Source organism: Spodoptera frugiperda, chromosome 31 (assembly GCF_023101765.2).
Source record: "Spodoptera frugiperda isolate SF20-4 chromosome 31, AGI-APGP_CSIRO_Sfru_2.0, whole genome shotgun sequence".
NCBI lineage: Eukaryota > Metazoa > Arthropoda > Insecta > Lepidoptera > Noctuidae > Spodoptera > Spodoptera frugiperda.
This window is the reverse complement of record NC_064242.1, coordinates 172,997-199,884: the sequence shown is the minus strand read 5'-3', so window position 1 is coordinate 199,884 and position 26,888 is coordinate 172,997. Positions and strand designations below refer to the sequence as shown.

Below are 26,888 nucleotides of genomic sequence, written 5' to 3'. Positions count from 1 at the left end.
TGTAATTGGGAAATGCCGGAGCGGCAACTACCTCTGTGCAATATCTGCTCTGCTACTCTATTTTGTTGGCATTTTAATAATTCCAATCTAGTAATGTCTTGTTTTCAGTTACCATGGACACTTGGACAGGTATTGTTATTGGTATATTTTTTAAATATTATAAACAAAAATCTGAAATTGCTAACCCGCATTGACCAAGCGTGGTGATTAGTGCTCAAACCTTATCTGTACTAGAAGAGGCCTTTGGTCAGCAGTGGCCACTTTTAGGTTGTGAAGTGATGTATGTAATGTTATGGCCAAATTGTCTTCGCCGCCTTATTTCTGAATTGGTACATAAATGCTCCCACGTAAATCAATCCTATCATCGTGAAAGCAGAAGATAAATAATTTAAAATGCTCCAACTACTACTAAGTTAAATCAAATATTCTCGGGTGAAGTTTCCGATCCCTATCTAGTAATTGGAACAAATCGTTATAATCGCTTGAAATCCATTCAAAGTGGAATCCTTTCTCAATCCGTCTGTCTGTCTGTCTGTCTGTCTGTCACACTCTAATAGGATATTAACTTACTAACCAAACGAATTGAAAAGAAACTTCAATTGTTCGACATTTTGACAGTTCTCTTATTCTATGAAGAGGTGTAGAAATGGATGGGTTTAATATTTTATTTTTCGCGTTCAAGTTGCTAGTTTTGTGGTTGCGGACCAGTTATTTTATCGGTTTGTTGTCAAATTGGTAATTAAGTAAACAAGTAATCTCTTAGTTCCCCTCCGCAACAGTAAGATGAGGCTTCAAAGTAAAACATTCGCGCGGTAAACGGTTTGGTTAGTACAAAGTAGGTGTTTATCTAATTAGAGGCAACATTTGTCGCGCTGTCGCCAGGCCACAAGTGGCTAGTTTTATTTATCCCACGTCCACGGGCGCGGCCTCACAATAAATGTGGAATTAGAAAAACCCGGCTCGAAGGGTCCGCGCCGGATCAAAGGGACTCTAAATGTTTGCTCTAACTTTGTTTGTTTATTTAGGACACACTTCCCAACACTTGGCCTGTCCCTCGCCAATTCGTTTTCGGACTATTACCAACTCCCTAATTATTTATAAAATGTCCTCCAATTAGATGAAAACTTTTATTAAAAACAGGACAGAATCTTCATTCAGTCCCCAGCAGGCCCCGGCAGGCCCCAGCTTATTTTATGTGTCCGTAAGTTTCGCAACTTTCTTCTTCTTACGAACAAGTTAATTGAATTTTCGTGTTTCTATTTTATTTTCACTCGTGAGACGAGCGAAATGAATTTTAGAGGAATCCATTAACTGCAGAGCAACTTGTGCTCCTAGCTCCCAGATACGCCAGGAATGATGAGAGTATGTGTACGGAGCGGAGCTCATTCAAACAACTTGCTTACATTTACAAAGTGCTATTTATTTTACAATCGACAGAATTTAATTACCGTGTAGACTTACATCCGCATCATGTCGTCCTTGCTCATCATCATGACGTCCTTGTAGGACCACCTGGTGAGCATGTCGGTGTCCAGGTACGTGTAGTCGTCCTTCTTCATCACCATGTCGGACATGTCCACGTCCTTGATGGTGTTGGACAGCCCCAGGTCCTTCCTGTACACCATCACGTCGGTGAACTTCATGTTGTGGGTGAAGAACTTGGTCATGTCGATCTTTCTGTCGAAGGGGAAGCCGAGTGGCATCGTGTCGAAACAGACGCTCCAGCGGCAAGTCCTGCGCTCCTTCATCATGTTCATGTCGACGGTGGGCAGCAGCAGGTTGGTCCTCACGGGAGTGATGATCACGTACATCTGCAGAGGGAATCCGCCCAAGCGACCGAGGGGCAGGAGGAGCCTGTGCGGGTAGCCGACGCGGGTCTTGTACCACCAGCTCTCAACGTCAACAGTCTTGCTGATCATGCCGACGGTGTCTCTCATGTTGTTGAGGATGCGGCGGGTCCATGGTCTCTGCTCGATGACGCCGTGCATCTCGACGGAGTTGCGGACGATGGTGTTCTTTCCAGTCTCCAGCTTGTACTTGAAGGTGTCAATCTCAACCATGTCCAGGCGTTTGTCATTGACGCTCATCAGACGGCCCATGCAGTCGTACTTGGGACCAATGAAGATACGGACAACAGCGTCGACGGTCTTGTCGGAGGTGACATCAACGGTGACTTTGAAGGGGTGGTGGTTGAGCCGGCGCATGCGTGCTACCATCAACATGTCGGGGCGTTTCTTCTTCATCTCGGTGTCGTCAAGGTACAGGGCGTTGGTGATGTCCATGTCGTATTCATCCATGAAGGTTACGAGTTTGTCAGTCGTGAAGCGGTCAATCTTAACTCCGGGGAAGTCGAAATCTTCGCGAGTGTACTTGGGCAACATCTTCTTGAAGAGTACAAAGACATCGGTGACGCGCTTCATCAGCCTCCAGAAGACAGGGTCGCGCAGGCAGGTGGTGTACATGTCCAGGGCGGTGGGCACGTACGTGTACCTGGTGATATGAAAAGATTGTCATAAATCATGTCATTAATTAGTGAAGTTTTAGTTAAAAATAGATTTTTTTAAAGTGATTGTTTCCAATTAATTTTTTATGTTAGGTTCCTGTAACTTACTTGTCGAAGTTGTACACGTTGTAGCTGAGCAGTCTCTTCATTAAGTGCATCATGTGCATGAACTTGGCGTCGTCTCTGACCAGTCCCATACCACCCAGCACCAGGCGCGCCAGGTACTCGATGTCCTCGGGCTTCTTCAGGCTGATCACGGTTCCGTCGCGCTGTGCAAAACATTTTGTGAGAATATGTTTAATACAAATAAATAACATGTATCAGCAATCTCGAAGTTGGTTTGTGAACACTTACGCGCTCAATCTTGCCATTGAGGATTCCGTCGCGGAGCTTCCTCTCGACATCGTCTAGCATACGCTTCCATTTAAGGTTCTCTTTAGTAACCAGGATCATGTTGTTGCTGCGCACGGGCATCTCGTCTCCAGTGTGCAAGCGAATCTTGGGCCAGTAGCCGGTCTTGAGGGGCTCGTTCCACATGATGGGCTTGATGTCGCACATCTCGTGCGAGAGACGCTCCAGCCTAAACCTGGCCAGCAGCTGCATGGTGGCGTAGCTCATGATCTCCCCGCGGCGCTCCTTGTTCACGGTGTACATGTCGTGCGTCATCCAGTACGGGTAGCTCATGTGCAAGTAGTACAGGTAAGTGTTCAGGTCGATGTCCTCGGTGAAGTACGAGATGCGGTCGTTCTGGGTGAGGGTGCGGCGGACTCCCTTGCGCCAGTCAATAACTACCAAGTTCTTGTCGGTCACCTTGATGCCGTAGTAGTTCATCATGACGGGGTCGTTGACTGCCTTGGTCATCTTCATCATGAAGGCCTTGTGGATGACGTGGCTATCGACGAAGAAGTACGGGTAGATCTCGTAGGGAGCAGGCAGAGTGATGCCGCGGCAGTCTGCTCTATGGAACACGCACGCGGTGAGGGCATACACGAACATGCCTCCGTTGATGCGCTCCCTCAGCCAGCAGGCTGTCCTCATGAATACGTCGAAGTCCTTGGCGAAGAACAAGATCCTGAAGACTTTGAGAGCCTGCATCATGTGCAGCTCGTTGGTGTGGACAAAGACCTCACCTCGAGGGAGCATGCCCATCCTGAAGGTGTCAATGAAATCCCTGACGACATCCGCCTTCTACAAAATTTAAATCAATATTAGCGAGCTCATAGAAGTAACATAACAGACGATGTATTTGTAAATGATCCGCACCAGGTACTTGTCCATGTTGTCCTCGATGGTCCACTCCCTGGCCACGTCCCTGACGTCGTCGTATATGGTGGGCTGCAGGATGTGGTTCAGGAGCTTCATGATGCAGAGCTCCTTCATCTTGATGTCGAGGTTCACTGCGCAAACAATATTATTAGTCTTTGATGAATACACAAACATCGGAGAAACATTTTGTTATGAAATTAATTAAACTGTCTTAGATTGTGTTTGTAGGGAATAATATCGAATGTCAATTTATATTGTAAAGTTTTGCTTTAGTTTTGTTTGTCTTTGAAGCTTCGCGAGTTTGTTCTGACGTTTCTGTTTTAAGTTCGTAAAGCTGATTTTGAGATTACAGCATTACAGCCCACGTTACACCGACTGCTTTGATGTAATTACTCTTATTAATCCGTAGTTTGATATTAGTTTGAGTTAGAAACAGTATTAAGTTATTGTTGCTAGGAATATATGAAGTACCACGTTTACATAAGGCGTAGGTGTAGACGCCAGCAGTGCCAATACATGAAGCTATACCAACGAGTTAAACATTCTTTAATAGATTTAGGCTTTATCATTGTACGATCAAAGCCTATTAACACATTGATCGCCGTGGTGGTCACCGGTGACCGACGTTAGCGGAGGCTTTGCCTTCAACAGTTTTCTATTGGCAGTCAAAGACTTAAAGATTTTAATAGGTTAGTTTGATGTGCGGATGTCTCCACACAAGCGGTGGAAGGTGTTGTTGTACTCACCCATGTTGTCCTTGCCGATGAACACGTTGGTGTCATCCTTGACGACGTTGGCGGCCGCCAGGGCCACAGCGGCCAGCACCAGCAGTACTCTCATGTTTGCAGCTGCACCACAACTGTGCTGCTCCACTCCGCACCTCGGCTATTTATACCCGGCCCACGTGTTTGTCTCTGCACTATTATCACCGCGCGCGTCACTATCAATTGTTATTTTTTCGCGAAGATAACCTCTCGGGAGTGTTGTTGTCCTCCGCCGGTGCAAGTCAGGATCCTCCCGGAGTCACGTCGGTGAAATTGCCCTCATTTGCAGTAAAACGGGCCCTTCAGCTCGTAAACGTAACATGTCGTTGTGAGAAAAAATATAAATCGCGTGAGTAATGGCGAGTTTTATGTTATTTACTTGATGAGCGGTTGCGGAGCGCCGCGTGAGGGTGACTGGCTCGGAATATTCCATTATGCCGCGTGTGTGGCTGCTCCCTGCTCCAGCCAGTAGGTGCCGCTGTAGTGTGTGATAGTATCCGCGCCAGTCATCAATCACGCCCACGTCGGGTACCGGCTTCACTCCGCGCTATGACAGGCACCTTCCATTATAGAGGGGAAAATTTCGGCGTCCATCTCAAGTCATGAACCTTTAATTCCCTGTATCGTTACCCTGCCTTACCCTGCAGGTAATACTACTTTATTAACTAGATATGACTTAAAGATAACCTAAGTATTTCCAGTAGTTACTACGTTTCCTAAATTGAAGTTCTGTGTACCATAAATCCTATGTGGACAAAACCACGTAGGGCCATAAATCCCGTCGGAGATAAATCTGAGCGGTCAAAAGTTTGACTCCTGACGTTCACACAGCGGGTGGTGGGCAGAGCCCATCAATATTACAGCGGGTTCGATTCCACATAAATGTACTCATGGATTATTTACAACCTCTTGCATACACCCGGGTGGGTATACACGACTTATGTATCTACATATTATATACTAAGCTCAAGTAAACTAGCGGGTACGAGTAGAAGTGGTAGATAGACAATGTGCAATATGTTTTAACGTCTAAATAAATCTTTAGTCAGGAGTCAGGCGTGAGGTTATGTATGTATGTATTTTCTGGTTAATATATTGATGTATACTTCCTTTCTTTAACTCAGAATTAATAACAAAGTAGATGGAGCATGTATTGTACTTACATTCGAGGCATAAATAACATTGTATGATCAGTTCAACTAAGCTTAGTGTCAATCAACCCACCGTCCATAGGATAGCAGCTAATGACTCAACTAAAGTGTAATATATTAAACCTAGAACAATTGAGAGATAGAGAGAAAGTGGCTATAACAAGCCGGGGCTATCTAAACGACGTGCAGTACTAGAGTTATCTCCGTGTTATTGCAGCTAACTGGTAAACACTGGATGCTGCTCCATCACTCATGATTTATGTGCTACAGAGCTGGACAATGACACCGTCTAATGTCTCTCTAGGTGCCTCTATATGGATGTATATCAGCGGTCAGCAATAATAACCTACAGGGACACCTAAACAGTTTTACAATGTGATATAACTTTATATTCAACACTTGATTGCCAAAACTTACCAAAATAACGAATTACAGACCAAAATTACATATATTCCCCAATATTACAGACCGTTCATTATTCCAGCATCTATTTTTTGAGAGGGGACAATCATCCTATGGATTGTCCCTTCTGGGCGAGGTGATATTCCAGCATCTAGATCAATAAAGCATGTACCTAAAAGCATTTAGAACGCTTTTACTCGTAAGTATAAGACCAAACAAAACAACCAGAATGACCAAAACCTTCGCCCATCGTACAGTCTTTTTGTAAATTGACATCTTTCTGATTACTCGTCCCTTCAGCGCCACACCCACTGTTCTAAACGCTACCTAATCAAGACACGGAGGGACACAATCCGTGCCTACTGCTGATAACTGTTCCTCAGTATACATATATCATTACCTACATACACGTAGCTTCGGACCAAAACACAACAATGTAAGCCATCGGTTATCAGCCGCGGCCGGCAAATTAATAACATTCGCTGATAACTTACTTTGTAACGTAATCATTAAACAATCGTCACCTACCTCAAGGTGCCATCTTGTATGCCACTAGGTAGTTATAAACATGTGCTGTATACAAACTTTCCATGTACTCGAGGTGCTGAAATGTTAAGAGAATGTCGTCAGTGTTGTCGTGAACAAACATCAGTCAGATCAAAGTCCCAAAATCTCTTATAACTCGTAATACAGGTTAAATGCTTGCCATAAATCAGGTGAAACATTTGGCAAACCTTGTTCCACCTCCGCCATGTTTTTAAACGCTCAATGTAATGTTGTTACGAGGCGCGATGTGCCGCCCGCCGCCGCCGCCTGTCGGTCCCGCGGGCGCGATGTTTAGCCGCCGCGGCCTCTGTCGTGCAAACGTTTCGGCTTTATTTTTATTTTATTTTAAGATATTTCCCCGATTCCACCCCCAGCCAACAATCCGTTAATCCCGAAGGTGTGAAAGCGTTTCCAACAAAAATAAATAAACAAAATGAAATTGTATCGTATTTATTCACCGCGGCTGGCGATGGCTGCGAATGTATTTCAGATTCGAACCCAATCCCGATATTTAGATATTTCATTTCCAAATTACGTGTTTCCACATTTTGCTTGTGGCCGCAATGGCGCTAATACGAGAATTATGTTATTGGACTTTCCACTTAGGATTTGTTTTTACTCCTCGTTTCTTTACAATTTTATATAAATCGAAGTGAACTCATGTGTATGTTCTAATGTATTTGTTCTGTTTGTCCACAGACATTCCGGCACGGGTTCCCGTTCTCCCCGACGGCGCTGGCATGGGACCCCATACAGAAGCTGCTCGCTATAGGCGACAAGGGCGGCAACCTCAGAATGTATCCTTTTCACTACACTACACTACATTATATTATATTATAGCTATGAGTAAACCATGCAGGTGTTTGTGTGCAAGAGAGAACATAATGCACTGAATACTCTAATGGACTATATATACCTTCATACCTTTACAACTGTACCTAAAAATACTTTCTGTGTAACTACCAACCATTACAATATGTTGTGTTAGTATGACGTCTCTGCCAAAGTCTTCACTCAATACAGGTGTGATGTTTCGTTCCATTCATGTTCGTATATCGGCAATATAAAGCAATTAGTGCAATTAGTGCACGGGGCACCAGAGGTCGCCACTATCACTGCACTGTCTCTGATAGTGACTGTCCTGGAGGTCGAACCTGACACTCTCCCGATAACTGGCCGAAAGTGGCGCGTTGTGTGAGATCATACGTTATCTGTTGTTTCCAGGGAAAGTGTTCAGTTGTTGTGTGCAAACATCGTACTGATGTAACTTTCTCTTCACGAGGAACCATTGTCGGCCTAAACGAATGTCTAGAAATGTATTAGAAATAGTCACGGTATAGACAGGACTACTAATTATGTAATTTAACAACGAACCTCTATCTTTAAGTGCTGACTGCCACACTCAAAGACATTTAATGATTGCTTAAACTATTCCTTAGTAACGATTTTGTATTGAAAACAATTGCTAAGGACTGGGTTAAGTAACCATTAAATGACTCTGAGTACGGCAGTAAGATGATCAGAATTTACGTATAAAATTTTTAATTTGCTTATGAATAAAAACAACCATATCGCAACGAGCCGGACCCTTACATAAGTTGACAACAGCTTATCAGTAGCCACTGTTACTAAGTGTACCGGTACATACATTGTTGCATAACAGCTGCACTTCCAAAATAGACAACCTATAATATACCTAGTGCTTCGGTACAAACAAGTAATTGCTGATACCTGGCCATCTAATGTAATAAATAGACAAATTCTAAATATTTGGTTAAAAAATGTTTAGAAATCATGATTGATATATCTCATAACTCCATTTTCTGTACCTCGTGAAGTGTATTATTGAACGTAGTTCGAAGATGTTTGGCTGTTTCCCCACTAGACTACGATTACTTCTTATATCACATAATGCCTAGTTCTCCACGAGACAGCTCTCGCCCAGACCTCATCCGATCACTTATGAATTTCAATTTATTCCTCAAAGCCAAGTAAAGCAGAGCTCAGGGCTGTCACGCGCAGCGATCGAGACATTCTTATCGTAGGGCCAGCATAACACGTTATTTACGACCCCTTTAGTACGGTCCGTCTCATAAATACGTAAACAGCTTCGTTGTAGTAAAAAAGTGGTTGGTTTTTATTGGTGGATGGCAGTTGGTGAGAGCGGTGACGGTGGCGCCACCCCTGCAGCGTCGACAACTTGCAGTAGATAGCATATCGCGAGCGTCAGCTGTTTGTCAGCGATCAGCGATACATCGTGCTGTTGTTGTGGAAACGTTTGTTGTTTATTCAAACGAATGGTTCAGTAATCGTATCAGCGAGCTTTGTTCGGTATTTGCAGTTAATTCGTTGTATTTAATGTGCTAACATTCCCAATAAAGCAAAATGCATTTAGGAGACTAACGTGTTGTGAAATCAAGTGTAAAGTAATCCCAATATCAAAGTACCCAGCTCGGCTCAGTTGAGGCAGATCATTGAGTTCCATTTAATCCCTCTAAATCCGTCCTCCAGTGCAGAGGGTACTGTTGAAACTAAAACAAAAAGCTGTGGAGTGCTGAGGTCCGCTGTAAGCGCTCGACAAACAGGCGCCAGCTTCTTGAAACCTTTTTACAAGTCGAGTGGCAAAATGTTCGCCGGTTCGGTCCGGCGCGGACCGCCTCTAACCGGAGCGGACCGGTTATATCCGCCGTCTTTGCGGAGATTAAGTGTGTTAAGTGTCCACTCGACGCTGGTGGGGCTGAAGGGCGAATAATTACAGTTGCGTTTAATGTTAAATAAAGTATTTTAACGTTTTTATGTCAATGGTTGGCTTTCACATATTTTCTTTTACTGACTTTAGCCTTTATTTTTCGAGTAATAACACTGTAATAAGTAACTTTTATCATAAAGTCAGAACTTCTACACGTAAAACCACATGTGTGTCAAACCACGGAGCTTGTGTTCCTAGGTACCATTTTAACACTTCTCCCGCCTACACCAGGAAACATAAACAGTGTGAGTGTCACTTTGGTACTAAGTTAGGCATAAACCTTTAATGTTTCATAAAAAGTCCTTAGGTACAGGTACCTACGACATGCGCGAGATAAACAACACATAAAAGAAAAGTATATCTAGTTGAGTACCATCTTAACTTTATGTAAATATTAATTGAATAGAAACAAGGATTACAGGTGGGATCGCTTTCCCCTAAATATCAGTTCGCAATTACATCCCCCGGGGCCGAACCCCCGCCCTCACGGTCGGCTGAACGTCGCCCTAATGTCCCTATAATATTTAGTTTTATTTTATTAACGTAATATTCCCAGTGGACCGCATACAAATTACATTTTTGCCAAGTTTCCTAAATGTCTGAGAGGAAATCTCAGCCTTAATCTAGTTCTAGCCAGACAATGAGGCTAATCTTGTGCGGCCACACTAAACTTAATGGATTTCGGGATTTTATTGCATCTCTTCTGTTAAGCTATACAAAAACTACACGTAATACTACTCTTTATTAAACTGATCAATGAACACAAACGGAAAGTGTGTTGAAATATATTTTTGTATGAGTTGTACCTGAAGTAGCAACACAAAGCCGTTTCCCTCAAGCACCAGTAGTTACAGTGTAGCCACACAATACAATACACAGAGTGCTCCATCAGGTACTCGGCCACCGCCGGCCCTCGTTACAAGTGATCCCATATTCTCGTCCACTTCGCCTCACGCACTTAAATAGTCGTCGGAACACTTTCTGCTAATCCCCTACTGACCGCAATTTAACCCTCCCCCGCCCCCGCCGGTCTATTAGAGCCCTATTTGCAAAGGTCCGTTTATAATTCCGCAAAGCTTTTCGACTGGTTCGCGATTTAATTAAATGTACGCGGATTGGACAGCGCTTAATTTATGTGGGGAGTGTACGCCTGTACGGGCTGTACGGGGTGTACGGTCAGCGCTGACGTGTCGCCTCGGATTTGTTAAAGTGTCACCACTTCCAACCGGCGTCAACGTAGATTTATTTGACAAGTTGGAGATTACTGCAACTTCATTGTTTGTTTCGTCAACCATTCAACTTTTAGTCACACTTTAATATTAACTTTGACTAAACTAAGTATGAATAAATACTTAGTTTTGTACGTGTTTATATTAAGTTATAAGTTTAGAGACAGTTAATACTTCTTGATAGTTAATTAATGTTACGTGGAGTTTGGTGTGTAGTGCTACGGTATTTAATCATCTTAAAGTAACCGCCACGAGAAGCTATAAATTATGTAAACAAACATCTTTTACTAAGTAAACATTTTATACTGCGAGATAATAATAACTTGAACATATTCAATCGACATGAAATATAGACGGGTTATATGAAAGTAATAACCTATTTAATTTAGTCGAATTATATTTTAACGACGCAAAGCGCTATCGTTTGTGTTTCTTGGTACCGGAACGCGTCCGTCGCAGGGATTGTAAACTATCGGGACGCCATTTTGAAATAAACAGTCATTCGAGTTTCGAATGCTTACGAGTTTGTTTCATTGCTTTGCATATGTCGCGGATCTGGTTGTTATTGTTAATTTTGTTATTGTTTCGTTATCACTTTTTACTTTTACGTTGTGAACTCCTGAACACTTGTTTACAAAATTTATAGCTTCTCGTGACGGGGACTTTAGTTTATTAAGTTCCCTGAATATTTAATATTAGAACACAAGCTTCGTGTTATTAATACAAGCGGTTCTCACAGCTACTTCAACTAATTCAGCTAATATGCTTACGTTGAGACGATCGAATATTTCCCATACTTCTCAAATAACTGAACTTGTGATATTCCAACAATTTCCCGCGGTTACTCACTTGTCCCCTATTTTCACCCCTCGACTCAGGGGTTATATGATCAGACAATAAAATTATCAAGTCGTGAAATGAAAATTGGATTTTGGAAATATGTGTCGAACCAATAAAACTATTCTCTCTTCCCCCAATGACTTGGTACACTAAGTTACAAGTAATGGTAGGTTTATGGATCATTGACGATGGTTATTTTATCATAGTAAATATGTTAACGAAATGTATGACGTCATCTATCCACTCACTATGTATGCGGGCACTACTCAATATTCATACTTCAGTTTATATCCGGCCTCCAATAAAACACGTTTACCTATCTTATAAAAACACTTTCTACGAGAATATTACACTCTCCGGCGGCCGGACGCGGGATATCCGGCCGCTACCCGGCTGCTACCCGGCTGCTACCCGGCCGCTGTATTATCTCGCACGTGATTCTAGCGCCGGATAAGCTGGGATGTAGACCGGATAACGTTAATACGATGTTGCCCGGCCGCAGTGCGCGGTGAGCTGCCGACCTTCGAGGGCCCTTGTTGTGTGACGTCACATTGTGGAATCATAACACATGTAATTGAAACCATAAATTATTATCACCAGTTAATCTCACTTCGCCCTCAAGAGATTCTCCATAGCAATGCATTACCTACAAGGCATAATTTAAAAATAACTTGTAGAATTTTCTGGCAACGACATACAAGTATCAGTAGCCGACAAGTGGCAGTGTTGCCAGAAAAGTTTAAAAGGAATACATTCAGTTGGCAAGTGCAGCATGCAGCAGGCTGCACCTGGTAGCAGCTGCTGCGCGCCCGCCGCGCTCGCTTCCTGCACGATTGGCCGGCGTTGGATGGCAGCCAATCTGCCGCCGCCGGAGATACTAGCTCTCACTATAAGATATATAGCCGCCTGCCGGAGACTGTGTTTTCTATTTTATATTGCGAATGGAAGAAATGAAACTAATATGCTTTGTTTTGTATCGACATTTACTTAAAGTACCTTGATTTGTTAGTTGTGTAGTAATCTTCAAACTACATTAAAAACCAAATATACTTTAAGTTTGGTGTAAACCCAGTGCCATAACTTAAGATCAAAGTAACAGTAACGTATAATTGTACAGGGGGTCATTTAAGACGCAATTAATGGCGCGTAATGAGGCTGAAGATGAGACCCATTTTCCAATAAATGATAGTGTGTAACGAGTTTGGCAGCGCGCCAGCCACCCCACCCTGCTGCGAGGGGGAGTTAGACTCGTCACTCCCCTCCCGCTAGAGAAGTTGACAAATAACTACTTGTAGAACAAATCTACAAGTGTTTCAATGCATCAACAAGTTAAAGTAACCCCTTATTTATTTTGTATCACCCGGTATAATGGCCGTGTGTGTGTGTGTGTGTGTCAACTACTAACTGATTGCACACTGCTTGCTTACTTTGTTCTATGTTTACATAACTATTGATACTGTGTAACTTGACGAACTGACTTACTGATTAATTTCGTGTTTGGTACTTATTATAAAAGGAAATGGGTTGTATTTACGAATTTCCAAAAGTATCCTATTAAATATTTACAAAAGTAAAAATCTTCGTGGAGTGAGCGGGAGTGGTAATAATTTCTTAATATTTTTAATCATAAATTACATTTTCCCGCCGGTACCCGGCCGCCATCTTTAATATTGCTTTGTTGCTAATTAATTTCCCTCGGAGTCCGCACACTGATATTTTTCCGACAAAATTGCCCTTAATTTGAGAGTTTGAGTGGTGACGCCGTTTGATATTAAAAATGAAATAAATAAAGAGCTCTCTACTCATCGAGAGCGTGCGGCCGTTTATTTTGCTTTTAATTTGTCGCAGTGACAGAGGTCCGCCGGTTTGTTGGCGATTTTAATGAAATTTCGCAGCGAGGCGTCTTTATGTAGGTGTCGTAAAATAAATGTGAGGAAAATGTTGGAGAAACAATATTTTTAGTAGCCGACGGCTTAATGGCCGTCCCTAGCGCCGGTCGGGGTGAACGGTTTTAAACGCATGTAATCTGGTGACACGATGGTACCTACGAGGGTACTTACAGATAATATTGCGTCATTAATATACACTGCTCTTTCATTACCTTTTTTATTTAACGTAAGTATAACTCCTTAACTTAGTTTTAGGGTCAGCAAAGCGCATGTAATGCCTCAATCAGGTGGACCGTGTGCTTACGTGCCACCACCGTGGTATAAAAAAATAACTAGCTACTCGAATACTAGATATTCTTTCTAATATGTGTAAAGAAAATATTGTTAGATGATAAAAGTCATGGCCCATTATGATGACGGGGCGTCGGAGCCAACTCGTCAAGAATCTTGTTAATTATTCATTGCCAACAAAGTTTTGTGAAACCCACTCTCATAATCTCCGTGAAATATTCACAAGTAAAACGCAATGGTTAAAAATGGCTGCAGTGGTGTAACGAAGGTAACTTTATGTGTCTCAGTTAATGGTAGCAGGTTAAAGTTAACTAGTTGGTTGCGAACACTGGCGCAGGCGCAATAATCAACTGTACAACTTAACTGAACTTTGTTCGCGTGACGACTGCAACAGTCATGGAAAAGGAACCTGCTTTTAAAAGTTTGTTTAAATTAAATCTGTTTTTACGAGCGATTCCGTTGCATTAGTATATGTAGTGTGAGTTGTTCATGTAATAAAGTACTGGTACTTTAGACGCCATGTCGGACAAGGTTAGGAGGAATAGCCTTTAACAGTTTTTTGTTGGCAGTGAAAGGCTTAAAGATAGGTTTTATAATAACAGATTTATGGCGTATAGGTAATTAATATTGGTTTACATTGATTCCTTCGGAGAATAAAGTGTAAATATTTTGAATAGGCATAATCTAAATTGTGACTGAATTATCTTCTATGAATAAATCAGAAAGTTATACCAAACCAAACTTGAACAACGGTCAATCTAAACAACAGTTACTGGAACGTTTTATATTTGATTTTGGAATAAAACAACTTTGGATTAAGGTAAAAATATATTTTCCTTAAACATTTACATAAATTGGCTTTCGAGTAACGTAATGCTGGATGTCGGTGGCGGTTACATTACGTCGGTTAAATAAAGCCGCCTTAATAATATCTTTTACTTTATCGTACCTTGATTCAATTGTACAATTTTGTTTCAATCTAACATTTTATTTTTATCTCGCTATTGCTTGTAAATTTAAAGTCATAAAGAAATAAATAACAGTCAGTCTGTCAGTCTCACCGTCGGTGAAGCTAGGTAGTTCCAAATCGTAGGTAATAACATCAGTGACTATTAAATTACTTATCTAAGCAGATATTACTCATTAAGTGGAGCAGCGACATTATTTGTACAAGATCGTTCTACTCATAAGAAGAGAAAGCGTGATATTATTTCTAAAACAACATGTCCAATACGTAAGAAGCCAATTGTTCCGATAGATTCAATCAAAAACAAATTCCCAGCAAAAGTCGTCACATAACGTTTTTGTTCAAATCCCGGCCGAACGCGGCCATAGTTTGATCATTTTATTTGTGGTTCGGATCCCGGCACCTAAGTAAATTGACTCGACCCGCCAGCATTACGTGACAAATTTATTATACGAGTAAAATAAGATTTTTATTGAATCTTTGTTGAAAAGAAAATGTTCCGTCGAACGTATCTTTTGTGAACAACCAGCTGGTGCTGAGTAAATGAATGGTAAATATCTTGGGAGCTAATCCGTCCACTCATACCAGAGGAATATCTTCGATCCTAGAATAATATTTAATCCCCCGTATACCTCCACAATTGGCTCGTCCATTTACATAAGGTCCACAATTCTATCTCCATTACTTACTTATTTGCGACCTTTTTCTATTAACTCTATGAATTTGGCGAGTATGAAGCTCAGCCATCAGGTTGGAATTGTAAGACCTAGGGATTATCTAGGTTTGACAAGGAGCCGCAATATTTTACAATGTAGCTGACGCCTGCCCACTGCCGGCCAATTGCGAGCGCCGCTCTACGTGAGCAGAATGCACAGAAATTATTGAAAGGACTGAGTTAGTGCAGATTACTGGTTGACAACTTTGCGGCTCTTGAATATAATAAAACATTGTTGTATCACGAGTTCTGTGCACTTACACCAACGTGATCTGCTATTAAATATCATATTATATTAACTTTTCTAGGTGGCAGAACTGTTTATAAAAATATTGTTTTAAGTCGGACTTGTAGCTGTGAAGATTAGCGAGTTCAAGCAAGTACAGATTAAATGAACCAATAAATCAACAATAAACGATATCTTGTAATTAACAACTGCGGCAATACTTTGTTAATTACTTTGTTTTGTTTTATAAAACGCAATTTGTCACAAAATTTACAAGTTATACTTAAAGAGTAAATTGTATATTTAGCGAACATAAACCATGATCTGGTTATTGCTAAGTTCATGGTTAAAGAAAATGGCAGTTACGCAAGAATTCATTAATATTGCAGGCAGTCGCCACTCGCCGGATATTTATCATAATTCCCTTGAAGTTATCATTACAGGGGAACCATTTCAGCTAATTAAAATACACATAAAATGGTACCTTTCCTCCTGGCGGGCCTTAATGGCGGCAAACAAAGATAACAAGGCCCCGCAATGATAAACTGTACAACTCAATGGTTTACAGCCTCGCTGGTCATTTCAGTCAGTTCAGTGAATCTGAGGAAGTATTGTGACAGCGATGTTTGCTTATATTTTGAAGAAACAACCTTTCCCCGCCTCCGCCCGCCCTAACATTGTGACAGGGTCCCACAAAGTATAAATGATGGAAGAAGTTATCTTGCTGTTCACGTCACAACAAATTAACGCCGCGTTTTTACTGGAGTACCTTCCATAAATATTAATGAATATTAAAATCCGTGTTCATGAATCACAACATCCGCAGAAGTTCGACGGCCGCCGGTGGCGCCACCCATCGGAACTAATGACTTATGAAATGGCCAACTCGAGCTGTTTGTTTAGATTTCTCAGCAACTTGCGAACGTCTCACGTCGGGCTAGAGTCGTTCTGTTGAACGGAACGTTTAATTAAACAAGTTGAGCTGCCCGTGTCCATGTTTAATGAGCTGCCAATGGCCGTCTGCGAACTTTGAGTTATGACGTCACACGGCACGCGGCGCCGACTGCTCCGCTAGTTCAGCCATTATTATTCCAGCAAGTAATGCAAACTTGTGAGCCCTTCAGAGGATATTGTTCCAGCGATGTTAAACAATACGTTCGTTAATGAAGAGGCGGCGGTAACGAACACCTGTCTATTAGTGCCGATAGACGGCCGGGATCGCAGTGACGTCACGCCACATTACCCGCTCCTTCCATACTGCTCGTCGATACACAGCTAACTGGGCCCTTGATTAGTTTTATAGTGTAGAAATATTACCGAAGGAAGCGCTAGTAACATTAATTTAATGAAGTATAACTAGTACGAGGTACAAATACCTAAATTAATTAACTAACAAAAATACGACTCAGTATGAAATGTTCCTAATTTACGTTACATTCTACATTTATGTTCCATAACATTGTAATTGTGTCTGTTTGTACTTAATTAGACGAATGAAAACATTAAGCTCATTACGTTACCTGCTCCCTGGCAGTACCCACTGTATCAGACAGACCAATTTCAGTTTCTCCAACTTTTAATGTACGGTACTTAATGTTACTTATTGTGTAAATGAAAAAATATTTCTTTGAATATTTCTTAGTTGTGAATTGTTCAATAGCTATAGATATTTTAATTTACTCGAATTTATAAATAACTTTAGGTAAGTATCTATTGAACTCTGCTTAAAATCCTGAAGTGTAGGCTAGCAATATTATAATATTTTTTTAAAGGAAGAAGGAGTGTCAGTATCTTACTGTCTAAAAACATCCACTCTGTTCCTACTCCTGCTTTTCGAGCCGGAGCCCCGGTAACCCGCTAGGTAGTCCACCGCTCCGGGTGTGATATCCATCAAATTAATTCTGGTGTAAATTTAATTCTAGACAAACAGCCAACCTCCACCAGCTCCACAGGCTCCAACCGCACAAACACACAAGCAAACCAACATACAGACAGACAAAGAGACGTGGCATCGTATTCCAAGTACTAAGTACTAATTATATTCGCGGCAAGTCGCGTTATGCCCGGCCACACGTTGTAAGACTTAGGACTACACACGGGACTACTACCTATTACTATATGTTATGTACTTGATTCTGATTTGGAATCGTTATTTGTAAGTAAATCTCAAACATATTACATAACATATACCTCCGTGTATATATAGGTACCTATTAAGTGATACATGTTCGCTTTGTAAGCGTACTTACATTGTTTTTTCCACATAAGCCTAAACGGTTTTTGTAAAAAACCTCGCATGAAATAACGATCCCAGTACCTCGGCGGCAGGTGATTTATTTATGCTGGCGACACCTCTGCCGCCCCCTAATTGTATCGAAATCAAGCGTAACGAAGCTCACACAAAGGTGAGGTACAATGCGCCATTTTACGTGCCCTCTCCAATTTATTAACAAAGTGTAAGCGCCGTCTTAGGGCCCCGACGAGAATAAAAATATAACTCGTAACGAGTTTATGTTTTGATGTAATTATTTCACAAAGCCGGTAGATCTGTACAGGATCCACTGGGACGACTCCACTGAATATTAAAAAGATTTCTTTGTCATTTCTTATATCAAATTACATTAAATTGTTGTTTACAATATCCTTGAACAGCTGTATTGTATAACGTCACTACTGTTTTGAGTCAATTAATGGGCAGAGACTTCTCATTTGTGTGCTCAATGCTATCACAAATAACTGCTAACACCCTACGTATATCGAAACTACAATAACTTCAAATATCAATTTATACGTAATGTAAATAATATCCTGAGCCAGTACATCAGTCTGGGCGGTCCAGGAGTGGACTCGCACGTGCGGCACGAGTGCGGCGAGGCGGTGCTGCACGCCAGGTTCCTGGTGAACGAGGGCGCGCTCGTCACCGCCACCGCGGACGACCAGCTGCACCTCTGGACCTTCCGGCAGAAGTCCCCGCAGCGGCTGCACTCCCTCAAGTTCCAGAGAGAAAGGTAACACATCAAACTATCAGTAACTCTCCCACTGCACGATAACTTAGTTCACGTGTCGATGACTCGCTCCGTAGGATAGTTGTTGCTAAACAAACTCGAGATAAACGCTGGAAGTCATCGGTAACTAAACTCCCAGAAATATAAACCGTAGTACTCCCCACTACTGTAATGTTACTGCGCACCGTTTACTCGCGAGTGGTATTGCTTCTGGAGACAGATACAGAAACTTAGTGATGTCATGTAACAGTAATATGCAAATGTTATTGTTTTAGTTGAAGTTGATGTGACATGGCTGCTGAGCCACGTGTTACTTGTTGAAGATGTCAGTCTTGTGCAGTAACACTCGCAAGTAAACATTAAACAGTAGTTTCACTAAATATTACAACATTTTTACATTCCACGACATATCCGAACTACATATCAAAGTGGTACATTTCCATAAAGTTGGAGTCTGTTTCACGTCGTCGAAGTATATCAATTCCCCCGCGGAGTGCGGAGTGCGGAGTGTCCGCAACAGTTCACTGCGACAAATACTCCAGCAGTAAAACTTGGAGAGCTCATTTTTGAGCCGCGCTCCAGCGCCGCGCCATCGGAATACCGTAAACTTATACAAATTACGAAGTTGCGACAGTTTTATGCGCGCTGACTCGAACCTGTCCTCGCCTGGCCGGCAACTGCTGGCAGTGCCACCAGTCACCCAGCCACCCTGCCATCCACTCTGTTTGCTACAATTACAATAACTTTTATAGTCCCCCCCCCTCCCCCCGGTGTCGTCAGTCCGGGTGTCCTCTGTCGTCGGCTGGCGCCGCGTCGTATTTCATTCCGCTCGAGGTGGCGGCCATTATTCTGTTGAAGATAATTTTATGGCTCCGGCCATCTGTTTGTTGGCAGATTTTTTGTTTGTTTCCACACGATTGATATTAATCGTTCCGGAATTGTGTTCGTTGTACAACGGCTTCATTTATTGGTAGAAACATCACAACCAGCAATTATTGTTAGCTATTGTCTTATACTTCCTCAATGAACTCAGTGCGAAGGATTTCTGAATGAATAGACTCCAGTGTCATTGGTGTCCTGTTATCTAATGTCTGCGGCCTCTTGTCACACCCCATCCCCTTCCACTTTTGCCCACGCACGAGCTCGTTTTGGTCATCATCGCCAAATAAAAACTAAATCACTTGCAATGGCCGTGGCCATTTAGAAGCAGCGCGGCGGGCCCGTCCCCCGGCTGTTTGCATACAGAGCAGTAATTACTCGAATTAACGCCAACCCGCCGCGCGCCGCCGCCGGTCGCCGCGACCCGGCTGATTGGGCCGCACTCGTGACGGGAATGTTCGTTCCGTATTAACTTATATGGGGATTGGCTACAACGACGTAATGTCACTATTCCCCGAGACTCGCTGTGTGCTCGCCAGAGGTCGCTCCTCATTTCCGGCATGTTCGTCTCACCATTTTCCGGCGCTCGTTTGCGGACATTTCCGTCGATTTTCTTTCCTCACTTTATTTTCTATTTGGTCGGGCGACGTAACGTTTAATATCTGCTCGTAAAATATATCTGTGACGTAAAGCTACAGTCGCCACAGTAATTAAGATCGCTCGTTTACATTTAAAACGGAATTGATGAAACTTTGCAGACAGTTTACAATCCAACTTGATTCGTCATAAATCAGTGAGGTATTGTCTGTCCGTCGTTATTGTTGCTTTGTTTAATTTATCACTAGAGGGCGCCGTTGGCCGTGGGCTGTAATTACGCGGCCCGTTGTCATGGCAACGGAGATGTTGTGTCGCCCTGTCTCTCGAGCTGCTTTCTCAGCAGTAAACTATGTGTACATCACTCGCAGCTACGCCATAACAGATAATGTTTGGGGAACTATGTATACATAATTGGATATTGTCACCCTTTCCAAGGGTTGTACTGTCAATAATGTGACATGAATTCATTACCTTATACATAGATTATTGAAGTTAGTGTTTCGATCTCGAATCTCGACGTGAACATTTAACTTTGTGTACCCGTAACTCAACTGCCTTCAAACAATATAAACACTCCATTTTACCTAACATCTTCACTTTCTGACTTATTCGCTTTGATTGACTAATTGATCGTCCACACGTTCACTAAATCAGTGATACACCCACACATACGCACGCGATGACACACATACACTTACTACTCCAGTCACTCACGCAATCTGACAGTTAACCCGCGCCGCGCTCGCCGGGGTCCGACTGACCAGCCTTGACTTACTCAGTGATTGAGTGATTCCTTTCAACGACTTACGAACCAAATTGGGGGAAGAAATCAAGTTGTGTACATTATTTATTCAATGGTTCAATAGTTCGTGGGGCTTATTTCACCAAGAAATAAAGACTTAGTTAGCTGTCTGTTCTTAAGGAGTTTTAACGTAACTAAGTCCATGTATGGTTCTGTCAGCTTTATACAATACATCTTCAACATCTATCTTTTAAACTACACTTTACCGTTATTTAAAGCAATAGGAAACTCCCATCATCAGCACACTGAGCACACCTTAGTCTCTCGCACTCGTCATGTGACTAACTCTCAACACTTTATGACAGCCTGGTACAATCACATGTTAGCGGTGACTAGTTTAGTTTATTCCTAAATAATAAAGATTAGATAGAGACCACTAACGTGTGACCTGTGACAGGCTTCAAGACATTTAGATTAAGTACTTGTAGGTTCTAGTCTAGTTCTGTTATTACCATTGTGGGTGCAACAAATATTTTCGCACATTGGAAAATTGTGTGTCACGTTGAAGTCTCAATGTTGCTATAGTTAAAATAATTGATACCAAATAACTCTAATACATCGAAAGAATATGAACACAACAAAACATGTGTCGTGTCTGTCTCGACATAACCGATCTGACTGTGTCATCTTGAGAATCCATCGCGTTGCAATACAAGGCAACATGTCAAAGAGAACGCTTGTTGTTCCGTCTGTGTGTCGCGCAGTGGTTACATTTGTTGCACCCCGCGTGTGTCCCGCGACAGTGGCGCACTGACGTACTGACGTACTGACATACATGCACATATAGTTGAGGCGTACATTTTGCGCTGTTACAGATCACGCATCAAACTTTCACTATCGACTAACGAAATAAAGGGGTGAGTCTGTGTTAGTTTGATGTCGCACGCACTTGCACGCACTCGCACGAACTTGCACGCACTCGCACGACCTGTGGCCATGTCGCCGACTGTCGAACTATCTGAAATAACTTGTAAATACTATCTTGCCAAACTACTGCCGACGTATATAGCGAAATACTTTAGTACTACGTTAGTTACCTCTGTCTGCATCGAGATACTTTCCCCGAGCTTAAATAAAAATATTTGATTTAAATAAAAGGTAATACGCTATCTATAAAGAGAGAACCTACTGTTAGAAGTTGTAGAAGTAAGTTTATATGTATAAGAAATTGTACATAATATTATATTTAGGTGCATGTCCAACACGCGCTGTGTCGTAAACTCGTAACATACTGCACAACCAGTGTTGTAGAAATTGCATGAACATTCAGGTTCTAGATGTCTTACACTCGCTGCTTAAAGTAAATACAGGTATTCTTCTAGATTACTTTCTATAGACAATATTTATTTTTAATATTGGTTTAAACCGCTTACAAGGTATTAAAAAACGATAGCCTCTGTGTTGGCTAAAACCCGTGCAACCGTTGCGAGTATAAAAAGCAAACGATACGAGCACAAGATCGCCACGTAATCGCCGCGTAAAGGGTTAATTAAAAAGTGTACAGCGGGGAACTTTATCAGCACTGGCCGTTACGGCGCGCGAGGGTTGTAACACACTATAGGAAAACAGCAGAAGATCAACTAATACAAAACCTTAACCAGTAAATGTACTGATTAAATAAACAAGTGAAACCGTATCTGCTTTCTAATTAAGTACAATGTACTGTCATTAATACAATGTTAGTATTACTCGCTTGTTACCAGAATGGACCTTCTGTTCATTCCACTGATGTGTGTACCTCGTTTAGATAAACTTTTACTGTTCCACGTAAAACTGAATATGTTTCGTGAACGCGCAGTAATCGCAATGTCCGCCTGTACACACGTAATATGAAACACGTGGACAAATCTGTTGAATGCGGTGTTAGCCCACATTAGCCGGTGGCATACTTTTCTGTATACTTTCAGTTTCATTGTAGATATTACGAGAAACTGGAACGTAATTATGAGTATAGGTTAGTGAAGCAAAATTTATAAAGTAGGTCTACGTATATGTGACATATACTATACGTAGTGTATAAAATTTTATTATAATGTTATCCCTACAATTTTATAGTCCTATTTACTGTTTCACATACACCTAGACATAGTGAGGCCGTACTAAAAGTTACTAGGTTATCATAGGTGCCAGGCTGAGAATAGGTCTAGGGATGTTCAATTCTTATCTATTCACTATGTATGTATGTAGGTAGGGCAATATAACCTTACCTGTATTGAATGGTGTACCTTAGCTGGTCATTCCATTGTGACCAAACTATTGTAGGAAATAGCAATTTGTATATTTCAGCTGTTGACAAATGTTTAGTATATTAATGTCGCTGTTCGCTGTGTAGTAGATGTCGTGACCTCTGTCCGTCAGACTGACTACTGGTCGGTTTGTAGTATAATTACTTAGATTTATTGTTGTTTTTTGGTAGCGTCTGTTAATTACTGGCAATATCATGTGTATATTAAAGATTACAATTTAAACTTGCTGTATTTTGGTAACAAAACTGCCGATATGTCGGTGCAGATGTCAGTATTTGTTGGTCCTCTGACAGATTCCTCTAACTTTGTAGACTATCCGTGGTCATGTATGGTGACGTGTAAGTAAGTGTGGTGGTGTAAATGTGATGTGTGCTTCCAGGATCACGTGCCTGCACCTGCCGCTGGCGTCCAAGTGGATCCACGTGGGCACGGAGCGCGGCAACGTGCACGTCGTCAACATCGAGACCTTCGCGCTCTCCGGATACGTCATCAACTGGAACAAGGCCATTGAAGTGTGAGTACCCTTTACCAAGCTATCAGGAATAACCTACCAAAACGACAAGAGGTACGACTGGTCCAACTTAGAGCAGTACATCAACCTGCTATTCTTTATTACGAATACTTAGCGTTCGAAATATCTTAGGGAGAACAAAAATCATCAATTCGATACATTAAGAATATAAGCTGTTTGCGACTCTACTGTACATTACCAGAGAGTTGAAACTACGAGTATTCGCACGACGTGTCACAAGCATCCATCATCCGATTACACATAACTGCTACAGTTGTCAGATTTGCTGGCTTCGCACTGATCCTCCGCCGTAGGTGAGGGATTAAGTAGTAGCGTGTTGTGTACGGATTACGACATGATTTTATAATATAGTATTGACGTTTTATGTAATTTTAGTTGACAATGAATGACTACGTCGTACTCAATATTGTTACGAATATATATCTGCTAAAATGATTCTAGGGACAATCTTTTCTACTCACTGATATTCTAATTTATTCATGCTACATACAAATCCGTGACATGTTTGACATTCACGCAGAACACGCTCAGATTTGATCGCATCCTTATTTGCCCGGGAATAGTGATGTACTCTCCGGGAACGCAAATAAAGCCGCGGGAGAAAGGTTTCACTAGAAATATTCGAGCTTCCTTACTCGAGGAATGTATTTACTCGGTAGCCGATCGTAAAGTTGGCCCGCGGGAAGTGACACGCTATGAATTATAATTTTAAACTCATACATATGCCGCGAGACGCGCCCACTCCGACAGCTCCCCCCACTTTATCATCGTACGATATTACTTCCCGGGGGCTCGTAACCGCGGACCGCGGGGTTTTATCAAGCAGCCAGAATTATGCAGTTTCCCAAGAAAATACACTTACAAAAATATCTCGGCTTGGGTCTGAAAGCGTCACACACTCACTCGTGTCTCAATTTGTTAGAGTTGAATACATCAATTTTGTGTCCCTCCGAGTCTGTCTCGAGTCACTCCGCACTCCGCACACGAGGACTTGTTATTTATATGCTGAGCTCATCAACACTTTGAGGGCGAACACTCAACTGCCAGAGGGAGGCCTAAGTGGAAACAATGTTTATCATTTATTTCTTTAAAGAAATGTTGTTTGAATAAAGTGTTGCGATTGGCCACACACAGCTCAACAACAGCGCTGTATATTTCATTGCAACTATTACTGCGTAGGCGATTATATTCTTCAAACATAATGTGTATATTCTATCGAACGCCATAAAATATGGAATCACGAGGAACATTTTATATTTCAAGCTCCCGAAGTATAAAATAAGAATTTTAGTGGAAAAATATCGCGGATAATAAAAATTTGGTGTGAACATTTTATGTGGCAGCCGGTCGGCTCGTTGTGTGGAGTCTGCCTACCCCGGCGAGTCGCGGCCCTTGCAGTAATGTGCGACACAATGTCGGCTCTTTACGGCCTCGCAGTGTGTCACGTGTACCTCCGTCAGACGGTTTAAAATCTCTTTTTACGTTATCACCGAGGAGAATGGATACACTCCAGTTATGCCGCGCTCTAATCTGCTCTTAGTCTCCAGCATCCCTTTCTTGATTACAAATTTATACGAAAATGTCTTATTTAACCAAATTCTCTCCATAATTCATACAAGTGCTTCGTGTCTCGAGTTTAAGATTACATTAACGTATAGCTCCAGTACGTCAACTCCTCGTGAAAGGTTAGAGCAACATGACGTCCCACGCACGGTGTTATGGAAGCTGTCACTTACAATAGCTCACATTATCTTGTACTGTAGGGAACCATCTCCCGTCTCGTTACAATAAAGAAATACAATTTTACAAGACGATGTTTTACATCAAACAGTGGGAATATTTCATTACATTTCTTATCTGTGGCCTATCATCACATATTTCGTGGAAATTTCTATATACTATGTCGTTGTAACAAACGTGTACAAGGTACAATTGACGCAACAGTACCCTCTCACTACACACTCGTCGTTCTACAAACGCCATCAAGTTACCCTCATTTACAGCTGGTAAATAATTTTGACAGTTTTTTTAACAGCGAACGCTTTTGTCGCTTGTACATTAGCGATGCTATATTTTTGTGACGTTCCAAGCCAAGTAAAGCTAAGTGTACACATACTGCTTGTGTACAAGATACAAGTGAACGGTAATGTTAATCTCATGCCGGAGGGAATGAGGTAATGCCTATAAAGCCACGCATTTTCTCAACTAGCTTTCTTGCCATCAGACGTAATGTGTTCTCATGTGTAGGCGGCGTTACAGCTTCATCTTCTAAGATTTGGTTTTTTAGAGATTTTACTGTTATCACTGGGAGGAGTGTTAATATTATATGTCGTGGCGATAGAAAGTGACATCAACTATGTACGAGTATATAATATTTGCTTTTAGTCGTTTCTCAAACAGAGACACGATGACAGCGACTCGTTAATATCTGTCTTAACTTATATTCAATGTATTGCTATAATTTTAAGCCTTATTACAGAACAATAAAGTTGTAATGTATTAAATTAATATTTGGGGTAACGATAGTCACTTTAGTAGCTGGCCAGTTTGATAAGAGCCTACTCAATATTTAGTGTCTCTCCTACATATCTCGACCAATGACGGCTCATGGTTAGTGAAATGGACCTGTTAGGCCTGATAGCGGTCGGCAATTCTGTTGAGTATGTCCTTAACTTGTCGTTGAAACTACGGCTTGTTTGTGTAAGATTAGTGATAGAACGATTGTATTGACTGTGTATTGTAATAATTGCTACCAATTATGTGCACGTTCAGTTACAACTTCAAGTAACCCCACACTGATGTTGCATCAAACACATCGTAGCCTTTCGTAGCAAAACTCGTAGCCATTCGTAGCCATCCGTAGCCGTCCGTAGCCGCACTAACAGTTGCTACGAAAACAGCTACGAAGAGTAAGATGACTCATTGTAGCAGGCTGCTAAAATGTATAACTCGCAATAGTAATTATAATAACTGGGTCCATTACAACTAGACCTTACACTTATTGTTCTAAGTGACCGGACAAACGAGCCTGTGTTGTTGCTGGAGCGGAAAATAATTAAAATTTATTCGTTAATTAAACTTTCGTCAAAAGTGAAATGTTTTCTATTGAATCTTTTGTGTATCGCGTGGCGTGAGCGTGGCGTGTGCGGGGCGGGAGCGGGGCGGGCGCGCTGCCGAGCTGTCAGCGACACGTCGAGGCTAACTTTATTTGCTAAAGTTGTGTATTTTCGGCGTACCTGTGCGGAGCTGGTGCGCTGCTAGTGACATTCATTATATTTTGTTAATTACA

General features: G+C 41.8%; 2 protein-coding genes across 9 annotated transcripts in view; one reads left to right on the top strand and one right to left on the bottom strand.

Annotated features, from left to right (window-relative positions):
* LOC118276434 (syntaxin-binding protein 5) overlaps window positions 1-26,888 on the top strand; it is a 208,234-nt gene that overhangs the window by 162,765 nt on the left and 18,581 nt on the right. For 7 of the 8 annotated variants that reach the window (XM_050707559.1, XM_050707558.1, XM_050707556.1 and 4 more), the window contains exons 2-5: window positions 7,332-7,429; window positions 18,364-18,546; window positions 21,637-21,678; window positions 23,447-23,581. In XM_050707559.1, coding sequence (XP_050563516.1) covers window positions 7,332-7,429; window positions 18,364-18,546; window positions 21,637-21,678; window positions 23,447-23,581 — 458 coding nt within the window. The remainder of the gene's footprint in view (window positions 1-7,331; window positions 7,430-18,363; window positions 18,547-21,636; window positions 21,679-23,446; window positions 23,582-26,888) is intronic. The other variant, XM_035594740.2, reaches the window with a different exon arrangement.
* Window positions 1,400-4,682, bottom strand: LOC118276436 (basic juvenile hormone-suppressible protein 1). Its single transcript, XM_035594744.2, has 5 exons — window positions 4,516-4,682; window positions 3,767-3,900; window positions 2,858-3,691; window positions 2,612-2,772; window positions 1,400-2,490 (listed from the first exon to the last, which is right to left on the bottom strand). The coding sequence occupies exons 1-5, from the start codon at window positions 4,607-4,609 to the stop codon at window positions 1,458-1,460; spliced, it is 2,256 nt and encodes a 751-aa protein (XP_035450637.2). The 5' UTR covers window positions 4,610-4,682; the 3' UTR covers window positions 1,400-1,457.